A 13,270-nucleotide genomic window follows, 5' to 3' on the forward strand; every position below is an offset into this window, starting at 1 on the left:
TTAAATAAAGAAAGCGTTCAGTCTAGTGAAGATTCATTTGATGACACAACCAGGAACTTGAAGTTTTGGAGCTCCCATTCTGAGTAGACCACACTAGAACAGTGCAGAACTTGCACTGCTTGGTTTATTCACACTTTGTAGACTACTGTTCATTGCCCCGTGTTTTAACTCAAGTGGTCTAATTCAGATTATTTCAAGAAAACAACAGGGCTGGTTTAGCTGCCCATAATGCTTTAGGCATTTATGCTTCATCATTTTCTGGATCTTTTTCCAAAACTAAAATCTTGGCGAATGGTTAACATGCAATGCAAGGTCTTTTCACTTTTTCAATCTGTTTCCGGTAAAGGCTCACAGAGATTAAGCATCTTCTATAAATAATGCAAGGTCCTGTAAATGTCAGTCTGATCCTTTAAAGGAGACACTTTATTGGACAGCCACTCTCATGGTCAGCCTGGCCTAGGTCTCTCATTTTTGACCAGAAGACAATATGGAAAGGCCATCCTGTTCAAAGAGGAACCGGGTGAAGACACACTTTAGCAGGCTGTCAGCTTTAATTTCTCTAGCTGGCATTATGTTGCCGCAGGCCTTTGTGTGCATACTGCCTGTCAGCAATGACTTACGCCTTGTGACAGATCACTTTAAAGGTGTCTTTGGTTTTATCCACTCATTAGTGCCAGTTACTTATACCAGTCTGATGAGAACAGCTTACTCAGATGATAACACTGGAATTATCAAAATTTTACTGTAGTTTCTGTGTAGTTTTACTGGCTTGTGACATTAAAGAGTGGCTTCCCTCTGTAAAGGTGAGTTCAAGGCTTATGACTTTGGTGGCATTTTCCATAGAAGTCGGAACGTCTTCAAAACAACTTGTACAACAACAGAAGCTGTAGATGCAAAATATCCTGTTCAGGTTGTCAAAGGTTCACTGCCTATGAGATGAGCCTGTTCTGTGGTCTCAAAGAAGCTTCTCTTTATCTCAGTCTTCATGTCTCCATCTGGACCCCAGATTGATCCTGACATTACTAAAGTTGGATGGAGCTCTAGAACTCACAGGTTTTATTTTCAGAAGAAGGCTCTGCCACAAATTAAGATGAATCCAGGCTGGAAGAGCTGTGATTTTGGTGTCCTGACATAGAAGACCCCTTATGGAAAAGAATGGAAGCTTCTGCAAAATGAAAGAAGAGTAAAGCGTCACTCACAGAAGCCACAAAATGCTCATGTACTTCAGGGCCAGCTAAACAGAAAAGCTGGAATTCTAGAATAATCACTAAAAAAGCCAAGAGATGCTATTCGAAAGTGGCCTGTTCATCTGATGAATGGTAAGTGAAGGGACTTCAGCGTGGGAAAGAGCCCAGGAATGGCCAGTGTCATGTCTAGTACCTCAGAAAAGATGCTAAAGAAAATCTGCAGTGTGGAAAAGCTTTGCAGTAGGTAGCATGGGCGGAAAAATGGATTTTATCATAAAGTGTCCAAAATTACCTTATATATGCCTCAGCCTTGTTAATGTTATAGCATGGTTTGTGGGGGAAGCAAAACAATTAGTGACGTAAAGAAGAATAGCAGGTAATCGAAAGATGATTGGGGAGAATTAAAACTTCATAAGTAGTAGCAGTAGAGGTATTAGATTTCTAGTCTCACACCATCACACATCTGCCCATGTAACTAGCAAAGGACATACACAATGTGATTACACCAATGGAAAACAGTGCAAAAAATGGTAGCACCCATCAGAAAACATAAAACAAAATGACACCATGATGAGGTCATGAAAATAACAATAAGGCTTAACAACAATGCTACAAACAAAATATACTGTATCTTGAGAAGCTTTTTACCAGGTAGCAGAGAATGGGCACTGCTGAATCATAGATCATACATCACCAGACCAATAGCCACCACCAAAGTGCAGCAGCAGCAGCACCACATATCCTGAGAGCTTTACTTCAGGTAGGATTCAGATTTACCGGTTCTTCTTGAAGTTGGGCCAGTGTCTGTTGCATGTTATTTCTCTGTGATTTCAGGCAAGCTCATTTCATATTTCACATCTGAGGTTATCTGCTGGAAATTCTCGGTGGTGCTTGGCATGTCCTCTGACGAGTGTAACAGGCTGAGGCTGCCATTGTTGAAGGGGTGTGGAGTTCTTGAAATCCCAGATGAAGTGACAACTGGTACATTAGTAGTTTCAGCTGTAGGTGAGCTCAAAGGTCTTTTTGTTACGAGTGCAGACTTGGAGACCACAGCAGGTCTCAGTGTGGAAACATCTGCTAAATCAGACCAAAATTACAATCAGTAAAGTGAATACACAACCATAAAAGCATGAAGTTCAAACTGGTGAAGATTAGACTTATGACAGAATAAGTGAGCAGAATACTATATGTAAGTGTGAGCCACACTATCCCTGCTGTCACAGGCTGGATGCCGAGAAGTTACGGCTGGGCAGAGGAAGTAACGGATGACCAGAAGTCTAGTCTCAGATAGATAAGGTTGTGAAACTCTGCACCACATTATAAAATCTGAATATGACACAGACCATTTTCAAAAGCTCACAGAGTGTAACACCCACCAAGAAACAAGAGTTAAAGAAGGCCTACTTTAGTCCTGGGGTCGAATGACCTTGATGTAGTGACCATCCTCTTCAGTATTCACAGAGTACTCAGGCTGGCCTACAGACATGAGGTTTGTGTTTACCTAGATATGGAATATTGTTGGAGAGGACTAACCACTCCTTGAAATTGTGGGCACATATTTACCTGCTCTGCTTAGTGAAGATTCACTGCCTGTGACTTTTGGCATCTCAGCAGTTTCAGATAAGCTCCTGGTTGTTTCTTTTACCACATTTATGGTGGTCCTCTGATCTTCTTGGAAAGTGGTAAATTTGGATGATGTAGACGTTAACAGAGCTGATGAGGACTCCAGGTCAGTTGTTGTATCATTAAATAAATGTGTAACTCTTGAAATGTCTGGCACTGTGGTAGGGGACACATCATGAGGTTCTGTCACAGATGTAAGAGATGAACTAGGCCTGTAAGAGCTGTTAGTTGCATACTCCAACTCGGAGACCCCTGTGAGAAACAGAGAAACCTCTAAGTAAGAGAAAACAGACAAAAGGCATTAGCAACAAAAGCCAGAAAACACACATCCATGGACTTCCAAGTGGACAAAGTGAGGCATGAACCCAAATGATTTAAGTTTTAATATTACAAATAAGAGTCATAAGCTTGATTTCAGATTCTGGGGGAGAATTCAAACCTAGATAAGGCCCAGTGAACTCAGGTTTAGGTCAGTTTCTCCTCAAGACGGAGGAGGCTTTTCTTCATCGGCTATGAATATCATGAGGAAAATGGATGGATGAGAAACCAGATGACATAGATTGAGCTCCACAAAAACAGAGCACTTTAGAAGAGTTCACTCTGGGGAAAACACAAGGTTTAGGAAATGAGCACCACCAGCAATCAGGAGTGGTCTGAACTATTGTAATGACTAGGAAACTGTTTATTGGGCACTGGGGCGGGGAGACACCGTGAACAGAGAAAGCCCAGAGTCCACACACAAAACTAGAAATCCTTCACATGTGCCCACATCACACACAAGTTCAGTTTACCTGATCTGCCTGTTGATGGTTCACTGACTTCTGGAACTGACCTCTCTGTCACTTCAGGCATACTTGTGTTTTTTTCATTCTTCATATTAGAGCTTATATTTTTATCATTCTGGAAGGTCGTTGCCATGACCTGTGTTGGCAATAACACGACTGGTGATGGCACCGTGCTTCTGCTGCCATCATTAAAGGGCTTTATAGCTTTCGAAACCAAAGATAGCGTGCTAGATGGCACAATGGTAGTTTCAGTTGTAGATGATGGAGATGACTTGATGCTGTGAGAGCTGCTTGTTACACTTCCTGATTTGGAGGCCACCGTGGAATATGGTTTGGAAGCATCTACTAAATGAGAGGAAATTGCAGTTAAAAGAAGATCACATACTTCAGATTGGACAAAATGAGAATTGAAGCAAAATGGACAAGATTAAATTAAGTAGGAAATTAAGTAGGAACTGTAAGTGCACTGTCATGGAATGATCAATCAGCCTGAGACCTCAGGGAAGAATGAGGTTCAAAGCTGAAGAGGTTCCCAGCTCTATCTCAAATCAAGTATTTGGTTTCATACAGGAAATTACTGCATTAAAAAAACATAGATTTTTAAACACCAATTATGTGTAACAACCAGAAATACCAGAGCTTAAACAAAGAACACCACCATAGAATAAAAAGGTGCTAAGTCTTCATAAATCCTGTATAGAGCTTCATACCAATCAGAAACAGAAAGAGTTCAGATAATTCAGGCAGCCCTAGAACACATTGCCTACATCTCAAAAGTGGTGACTGTCCATCGACGTTGACTTACCAATTCTGCTTGAAGATTGCTCACTGCCCGCTAGAAAGGACCAGTCTGCCACATCAGGCAAGCTTGTGTTTATCTCATTCTCCACATCCAATGAAAAATTCTGAGCATCTGGAGAAACGGTTACTTCAGCTTGTGTAGATATCAGCAGGGCAGGTGATGACTTCACATCAGTGCTTTCAGTCTTAAAGGGGCATTGAGATCCTAGAGACCCAGGTACAGTGGAACAGGGCATATAGAGATGCTCTGATGCAGTGGAAGGAGGCAAGTCCAAACTGTAAGACCCATTTGTGGTGTAGTTTGACAAAAAAACCTCTGTGGTCAAGAGCGTGGAAGTTTCTACAAAAATCAGAAACAAATGTAATCTGAAAGGTGTTTCTGACAGAAGTTAGCAAACTCACATGACTGTGACTTCACACTGGGTGAACTAAGGGCGCAACAACCCCAGACCACATCTGGTACATGAAGATGAAGTCTGCATCTCAACACAGCTGGAATATTTTCCGAGGAGCCTGGAAGGGAGTGTGGACAAATAGATAAGTCTGGACAGAGAAGCACAAGTCACCAGCTACATCATGACTCACTAATAAACGTGCAATAAATTATGGAAACAATTATTCTATGTTAGCGTGGAGTCTACACCAAGTGGTCCACATGCTGAACTTGTCAGCTTTTTTAGATTAACTTCCTCACTGTCTTGACTGCATTGAACAACCTAAAATAATCAACCAGGAGCACTCTGTCTTCATGACAGGACTTCTGCATCACTCCCGAATGCTTGTAATAATTATTCCCTCTCTTCCTGCACTTTTTTAAACTTGGTGTCTCTCTCCACATTTAGCCAAACTCTATCAATATGGAGAAGACCTTTTTTTAAATCCACCTTGACATCTACTGGGAGAGCTGACCTCTGGCAACAACAATCCCTTAACTCCACGTATTACTTGTAATTCTCTGTTTCCTGCCATAGCACCACCTCCAAGCCTTGCGACTTTGCAATTTAAATTCTGCAATGTTACTTTTCAATGAGAGAATCCTAACATCCCACAGACTTGTCTTCAAGCAAGTGATGCCACTAGGGATGGTGTATACCACCCGGAACTAAGAGAACATTGAGGGGTGGAGACCTGCGTGGGAAACCAAGAAACAATTCCAAATGGTAGCTAAGGGCTTTTTTTTTGTTGACTTGAAGAAGGACTGCAAGAGGAAGAGTGCAAAACAGAAAGAGACTCACGCCAGTTCAAATTTTTCAGGTTCCTGTGTATGCTTTGAGGGTTTTCTTGTTCTTTCAGGGGCCACTACACTGGGAGCAGTACAGGCATTTAAACTATTAAGGTGATTTCCAATAAACACCCCAGCTAGTTGCCTGCAGCTTATTCATCTTTGCAGCTTTGGTTGTTCAAGTTGTCACGTAGGTTCATCAGAGGACTCCTTCACAGGCTCACTACAGGTATGAAATAACCCGCCGAGACAAGAGGGGAAGCTACCACTAACGTTATCTTCTTTTTCTTCATCCCTCACGGTACAGATAAGCCATCCAGTGGGGGGAACTTAACCCTGCTCCTTCTGGTCAGACCACCATAAAAGACGAGTGTCCCTGGAAGCAGTGTCTTACCAGACCAAAGCAAAACCACAAGACAAAGCACTGAGAAGTGAGACATTTTTTTTTTCTTAGATTACACAAAACCCCTGAGCAGAAATGAATGCAAGGACATACATTTTTCTTTTCTTTACAAGATGCTTTTCATTCATGGCAATGAATAAAGTGGGTGACCCAGCTGGGGTCCCAAAAATTCTTTGAGTTTGAGATTGTTGTTCCACCTCCCAACCACACAGTATTTTTGCATTACATGCATAATAATAATGATAACAATAAATGGAATACAGAATTTACACTAATAACTGGCTGTTGGCCAAAAGTGGTCATCTTTAACTTTGACTTTAACAAAGCAGCCTTCAGTGTTAAAAATTTTGAGAAACACTGCTCTATACCTCTATATCTGTATTTAATTAAGTGTCTCTGTTCATTAAGGAAAGACACCATATTGTTCTTTGTAAGGTCAGACGCACACTGGAGTCTGTGGTCACACATTTACCTTTCTTGCTTGATGAAAGCCCATTGCCTGCTGTTGCTTCAGATATGCTTGTGTTTTTTTCATTCTGCATACTTAGAGTGACACCATGAGCATCCTGGGAGATGGTTACTTCAGCATGAGTGGATGTTAACAGGGTAGAGGAGGACTCCACATTGCCACTGCCATCAGAATTGAAATGTAGGGCACTTGAAGCCTCAGGTGTTGAGGAATGATCTGTCACAGCTAAAGGAGTTGAACCCAGGGAGTAAAAGCTGCTTGTTGCATATCCTAATATCGGGGTCACTCTGGCGAACATCGTAGGAGCATCTGCAAAAATGAGGGCAGAGTGAAATCAAAAAATTGTCTTTGACAGATAACATAAAACCTGCATGGCAGTGTGCTGCTGACTCAATGAATTAGGCTTAATGGAATATAAAGAAAGGGGTTATGCTGCCACATGAAGAGCCAGGATGAGGGTGGGTGCAGGCTGGTATTCAAAGTTGGAGTAGGTGTCATGTCTGGACAGAATAAAGGTCCTTCTGTCAGAAACAAAATTACTGGATTACAAGAAAGCCAATAAGATTTGCTCTGTAGGCACTGCAGAAGCAGAAAAGAAGCTCATAATTTCTAACAACAAGCAATGGGCACTACCCATGAGGAAAAAATGCTTCAAGACCTCACAGACAAAGGGAATTTTTGCAGCTGGTACTTGGGTCCAAGAGCGAGAGGACTGACTATCACAATGGTAGGTCTGAATACAGATTTACCTGATCTCCTTAAAGAAGGCCCACTGCCAATGTCATTTGACAGCTTTGTGGCTTCAAGGGTGCTTGCGTTTTTCTCATTGTTCACATCTGGAGTGACCTTTTCAGCATCCATGGTGGTGGTGACTTCTGCTTGTGTAGACTTTAATAGAGCAGTCTCCAAAACAGGAATGCCCCCATAAACGAAATTTGGAGATCCTTGAATACCTGGGGCTGTGATAGAGGGCACAGAGGAAACTTCTGGAGGAGATGAGGCAAGGCTATTAATGTTGCTTGTTGCATATTCTAAATTGGAAGCCACAGTGGTAGATAGCATTGAAGTTTCTGCAAAAAAGTGAGATAAACATGAAGAGGATTATGAAAGTCACAATCTGAGTGAACCAAGGCTTAATGCCTCAGAGTCAATTTTGAACACTACAATCATGTAGAATACCCCATCTACCAGTAAGATACTAATGTCATCCAGAATCAAGCCCCTCATCTCAGAAATGAAAATAACTGGACTTCAGGAGGACATGAAGCTTTGCACCAGGTAGTATAGGCTGAACATCTCAGGACCAGGGCGTTGAAATAGATGCCCTACTACACATTGATTACTGTCACAAAGCTTTGGCAATGGGCCACACCTAGTAGTGTGAAGGTTTAGAAAATTCACAGGGTCTATGATCTCTGGCACAGGTATCAAGTCTTGGGTGCCATCATACTCCAAGTTGATCTGCAGAAAATTAAGGCATACTGGAGAGCAGATGTGAGCTAACAGAAAAGATAGCTTGAAGTCAATGTAAATCGTTTGAATTTTTTGTGTGAAGTAAGTCATGATGGCTCTCTCCATCATCACCGCTGGTATGTAGTGTAAAATATGAGATGGGTCAAAGTTCTTCTCTCGTAACACTCCTTTTGCAAGAGACACAAAGGTGGGCAAGATCCTGTTCTAGCCTGGTTTACTACACAAATATTTTCACCAGATGGGCATATCATGACACTTGCAAAGAATCTCAACACAAACCTTATCTGGAATTGCTCCACAAAATAAAACCCCTGTCTTCAACAAATTATTAGCTTTACACAGCACTGAAGTTCTAACACCACATTGGTGAGAAGAAGGTTATTGGAAACGTGGCATAGTCAAAACAAACATGGGTCAAAATAAGACAATCTTTGATCTAGTCATAAAGGAGAGATCAAAAAAGTCAAAGAACAGAACTGAAAGTCATTAGCCAGAGAAAGTAAGGGAGTCAATCGCAGAGCGTATCTTGGACAGTGAAGTCTACATGATTTTGGCATACGTATTGTCATGAACAAGGGAGTTTTTTAGCACAAAGTTCAATCAATCAATCAACAATTATTTATATAGCACATATTCATACAAAAAAATGTAGCTCAAAGTGCTTTACAAAATGAATAGAAAAATAGAAGACACAATAAAAAATAAACATAAGTGAACATTAATTAACATAGAATAAGTAAGGTCCGATGGCCAGGGTGGACAGAAAAGACAAAAAAAAAAAACTCCAAAAGCTGGAGAAAAAAAAAAGTTCCAAAAACTGTAGCAAAAAACTAGGCAAATGGAAGAACACCTCAAATTTCACCTTGTTAACCATAAAGGCCAGACAAACATTCTAAATAAAATTTAGGTACACATCGACTTAGGTCTGAGTTACGTTCTAGCACTGGAAACACATGTCAATATGGGCGTATCTTGATAGTTTTGGGGGAAGAGGACATATTTACTTACCACATTAGATATAATAATGTCACACAGATTTACGTAAGATTTCTTGTTTTTCAGAATTGTCATTATTGCAGAGTGGAGCCGGCCAAAGACACATGTCTTAACATTCACAGTTTTGCCACTTTTGTATTGTTTGAAAACAGTTAACTTTGTGTAGCGGCTTGTAACAGAAAAGACAGGTGAATCTCCCGCAGGGGCATTTCAGACTTTGCCAGGGAGGTCAATGGAGCTAAAAGAGCTTAAAACGAGATGTGATGAACAGATCAGACCCAGCAAAGGAAAGAAGGCAACCAGAGCGGTTGAGAATGAGAAGACTCATTAGGACAGCCAACCCCCTTGAAGGCAAAGAGAAAGAGTGGTGATCCTGAGGGGCTAACCACAGGAGCTGATCAGGGTTCTTTGTAAAAGAGTAGCCTGACTGTCAGCTCAAACCAGTTTGGCTATTCTCCTCTGACCCCACTGATCAACAAGGCATTTCTTTCCACAGAACTGCTGCTCACTGGATTCTTTTTTGTTTTTTGCAACATTCTGAGTAAACTCTAAAGGCTGTTGTGTGCGAAAATCCCAGGAGATCAGCAGTAACAGAACTACTCAAAGCAGTCCGTCTGACACCAATAATCGTGCCATTAGCAAAATAACTGAGATCACATTTTTCTCCCATCCTGATGTCTGGTGTGAAGATTAGCAGAAACCCCTGATTCGTATCCTCAGGATTTTATGCACTGTGCTGTGGCCACATGATTGGCTAATAAGCAGGTTTGCAGATGTTCCTTATAATTTCCTCAGTGAGTGTACATTTTGTCCTCCTTGGCATAATTCTGGCCTCATGGACGCAACAAGAGCAGTCCCTCAGTTTGCATATGAGGTACAGTGGGCAGTCTTAATATACATTAGGGGTTCTCTTCCTAGAAACCAAGTAAAGTTATGCTCAGTTACACATTTACATTAAATGCTAATACACTATTGCCTTCTTGGGATCAAACCCCTAATGATAAACAGGTATGGTAAAGCATAGCACATTGTGGTGTAACAGAGCAAGACGTCTTCTCGTACTTCACTTCACAGCACTTACTTATTCATCATTAACTTACAATTGTCTGGACGTTACCCTGTGGCCCCAAATGAGAAAGCATTCGTCCCTGCTGAAGGCAAGGATTACAATTTGAGACAGTGAAATTAAATTGATGAGATCATACATAATGGAGTCAAAAAAAGGAAAAAACTCAAAGCCGACAAAATAAGTAAATGTCAAAAATTGCCAGATGAGCAGATCTAAGCAACAGCATAAAATGGGTACTGAGTTAATAAGTCAAAGCATCCGTCTCGTTCTAAACTTCTGTATGATTTGAGACAGCAATGTCATTTAAAGGGCACAGATGAACACCACGGGAAGAAACAGAATAATAGGAGCACAAAAAATTAATCTACCCTCTGCTTCAAAAATGTTTTGGATGATATATTAATTTTTTTTCCTCCCATATGTGTGAATGTATGGCTCCAACCGTTTTATTCAGTAGCTACAAAACTGACTTTACATGTGCCTAGATTTCCTCTGATCTTAGAGCCCCAATAAGTCAAGCTACACCACCTTCTTCTTGTAGCTGGTTTATACTTATTGCATCTCCACTGGCTGCGAAAGCTGTATGACGTAAATGGTGTAAGACGCAAAGACATGCCACCTCATTTGACGTGGATGTGCCTGCTTTTTGTCATGGAATGTGGACGGAATTTTTCCTGACAACATGGCAATACAAACATTGCACCACGTATCCAAAACGGTGAATTTCAAGGGGGAGCTGATGGCAGATACAAGAATCAGTATGATTTCTCTATTCATGACCTGAAAGATGCTCAGATATCGACAAATTCATGGAGGCAAATTACAAATAGACCTGAACAACATAAGCACCATGTAAGGAAACATTGAAAACGTGGACACTCCTTTTATTCCTCTTAAAGCCAGGAATAACAAGCACACCTCATCTTCCATTAGCAGAGTCTCATCAAATGTAGCCATCTTTCGTTAAACAATCATGCAAATGATTCACTTCCTCTGCTGTGCAATTGATAGGTATGTAACGTCGACCAAACACGGCCACCTACTGACTACAAGAATGTAGCACCAAGTGAGTGTGCCGCCACAAGCCTACATGCATTTTGGTTGCTGACAGCGAAACAGATTTCATTTCCTTCCTTTGGCTACATCCACACTACTATGTTTTCATTTAAAAATGCTGGAATTCATCTACATTTTAGCCTTTTGTCCACACTACGGCTTTGTTTTCAACCTCCAGAAAGAGAGACTTCTGAAAACGCCGGCTCATCATTGTTATGTGGATGGGTGAAAACGTAGACTTTCAGAAAAAACACAGACTCTAATCATGCTCCGAGTTATTTGCATTTATTATGTAGACTTTCCATGATTGGCTCCTGCTCGCTACAACATGTCTTTCCCTGATTGGTCACCCACCCTTCACCAGAGCCATATACCAAGCTAGTGGACACAGAAGGGTGATGTTACCATCCATGTAATGATTTTTCTGCCCAGTGTAGGCGTGCAACACATCATGTGCATTTTTGGCCATTTTAGTGTGGATGGATGTGAAAATATTAGTGTGGGTGTAGATCGCTTTCATGTAATAATGCTGTTTTAAAATTAAAATTTAGTAGTGTGGACTATCCAGGGGACTCCAGATGTCACTTCCACCCTAGTGCCACAAGCCAAGACAATTTCTGCACTTACAGTATTTAAACAAACACTGTACTGGAAGTCGCCATTCATTCTTGGATTAGCTTCTGAGGAGAGCTGAGCTCCTGGAGAAGGACGCTTACTTGTTGGCTATTGAGAATAAACCAGAACACGAACTGCCTTTTGTTTCTTATTTATTAATTTTCAGTCAATTGGAACGTTAAACAGGGCATCCCTCAGGACCCCAGCTCTTTATTTGTCTGTCTTGTATTTCATTCTTACCCCAAATGTAAATTCACACCTTCAGCTAACATCTTCCTGACTTGGATGCCTAAACTGATGTTACATGTAGGCTTTAAAAAAGGCACTAGAATTGTGCCCACCCTGAAAGTGAAGTCCATCCATCCATTTTCTAACCCGCTGAATCCGAATACAGGGTCACGGGGGTCTGCTGGAGCCAATCCCAGCCAACACAGGGCACAAGGCAGGAACCAATCCTGGGCAGGGCGCCAACCCACCGCAGTGAAAGTGAAGTGAAACCATAAAATGCACAAAATTTAAAGGATCTTCAGGGCAGGGCCTATTGAAAAGAAGCATGGCACTAAACACATAGCCTTTATTTGCATTATGGTATTTATTTTACATTCAATGCCTTCCCCACAAACAGTAAGACAGAAGGTGCACTCCTCTTTCATCTGCGTTATACAATCCAACGGTGAACCTCCTTAATCTTTCCATCGTAACCTGAGACTTTTATGTTGGTAATCAGCTTGTCAACACCTCTGTAAGCCTCTCTTTTAAAAGGCCCAGCGGCGGTGTAGTCAGACACTTCATTATGGATATAAATAAAGATAAGTATTTACAGCTATAACCATTAAAGTCTCACTGTAGTTCGTAAAAGTAAGATTTAACTAGAAGTAAATGCTAGAACACAGCTTTTAATACCCCAAGTCTACTTCACAGCTTGTTTTTTTTTTTGCTAGTATACCGGCCGCTTATTGTTTTCCAAGTCTAGGCAGCAGTCATTCATCAAAAAATCTAAATTTTGGATCACCATATGCAGGCAAAGGCAAAACCCAGGAAAACAAACTCCTTGGGTAAAGTTTCAATGCAAAACCTACTCGCATAATCAAACAACAACCTTTCTGTATTCACTCTGACATCTTGCTTCCTTACGTATGGATCAGGCCTTTCTCTTACTAGAGAGGGGTCCTCCTTATGATTATAGCTGTCACTTTTGCATACATTACACTACGACAAAGCTGATGCTGCCTGGTATCTTATCCTATGCAACAAATGCAGGAAGTAGTGATAGTGCATACTACATACTATCTTGCTTAATAAAAAGATAATTGTCTGTCAGTGTATCTGTCTGGTTTCAATGTCTCGATCATTCCAACAGATGGCGCAATACAGACATTAACACTGTTTTTACAAATCCCATACCAAACAACTTATAACAGAATCATTTGCATTGCACGGTGCTCTGTAAATATTAATGTTGCGTTGATTATTTAGCTTTCAACCCACCTTAGACGGATAGCACATATGGGTACACAAAGGACAGTAAGGTACAATAACTGGGCATGTGACAAGAAGTTTAAATAAAGGCA

At 41.1% G+C, this 13,270-nt stretch overlaps 1 protein-coding gene across 1 annotated transcript; it reads right to left on the reverse strand.

Moving 5' to 3' along the window:
- Nucleotides 1-1,083: 1,083 nt before the first annotated feature.
- On the reverse strand, nt 1,084-3,755 carry LOC120530504. The gene is made up of 4 exons (XM_039754936.1): nt 3,602-3,755; nt 2,751-3,062; nt 1,965-2,261; nt 1,084-1,165 (listed from the first exon to the last, which is right to left on the reverse strand). Exons 1-3 carry the CDS (start codon nt 3,726-3,728, stop codon nt 2,002-2,004), a joined length of 699 nt encoding a protein of 232 aa, XP_039610870.1. The 5' UTR covers nt 3,729-3,755; the 3' UTR covers nt 1,084-1,165; nt 1,965-2,001.
- Nucleotides 3,756-13,270: the final 9,515 nt, after the last annotated feature.

This window comes from Polypterus senegalus, chromosome 6 (assembly GCF_016835505.1).
Source record: "Polypterus senegalus isolate Bchr_013 chromosome 6, ASM1683550v1, whole genome shotgun sequence".
Taxonomy (NCBI): Eukaryota; Metazoa; Chordata; class Cladistia; order Polypteriformes; family Polypteridae; genus Polypterus; species Polypterus senegalus.

Excerpts from the sequence above, each read along its gene's own strand:
- LOC120530504 (XM_039754936.1), bottom strand. The coding sequence starts at position 3,728 with ATGGCAACGACCTTCCAGAATGATAAAAATATAAGCTCTAATATGAAG. Across the intron at positions 3,063-3,601 it reads ACCATCAACAGGCAGATCAG|GGGTCTCCGAGTTGGAGTAT; the intron begins GTAAACTGAACT and ends TGTTTCTCACAG. Across the intron at positions 2,262-2,750 it reads ATCTTCACTAAGCAGAGCAG|ATGTTTCCACACTGAGACCT; the intron begins GTAAATATGTGC and ends CTGATTTAGCAG.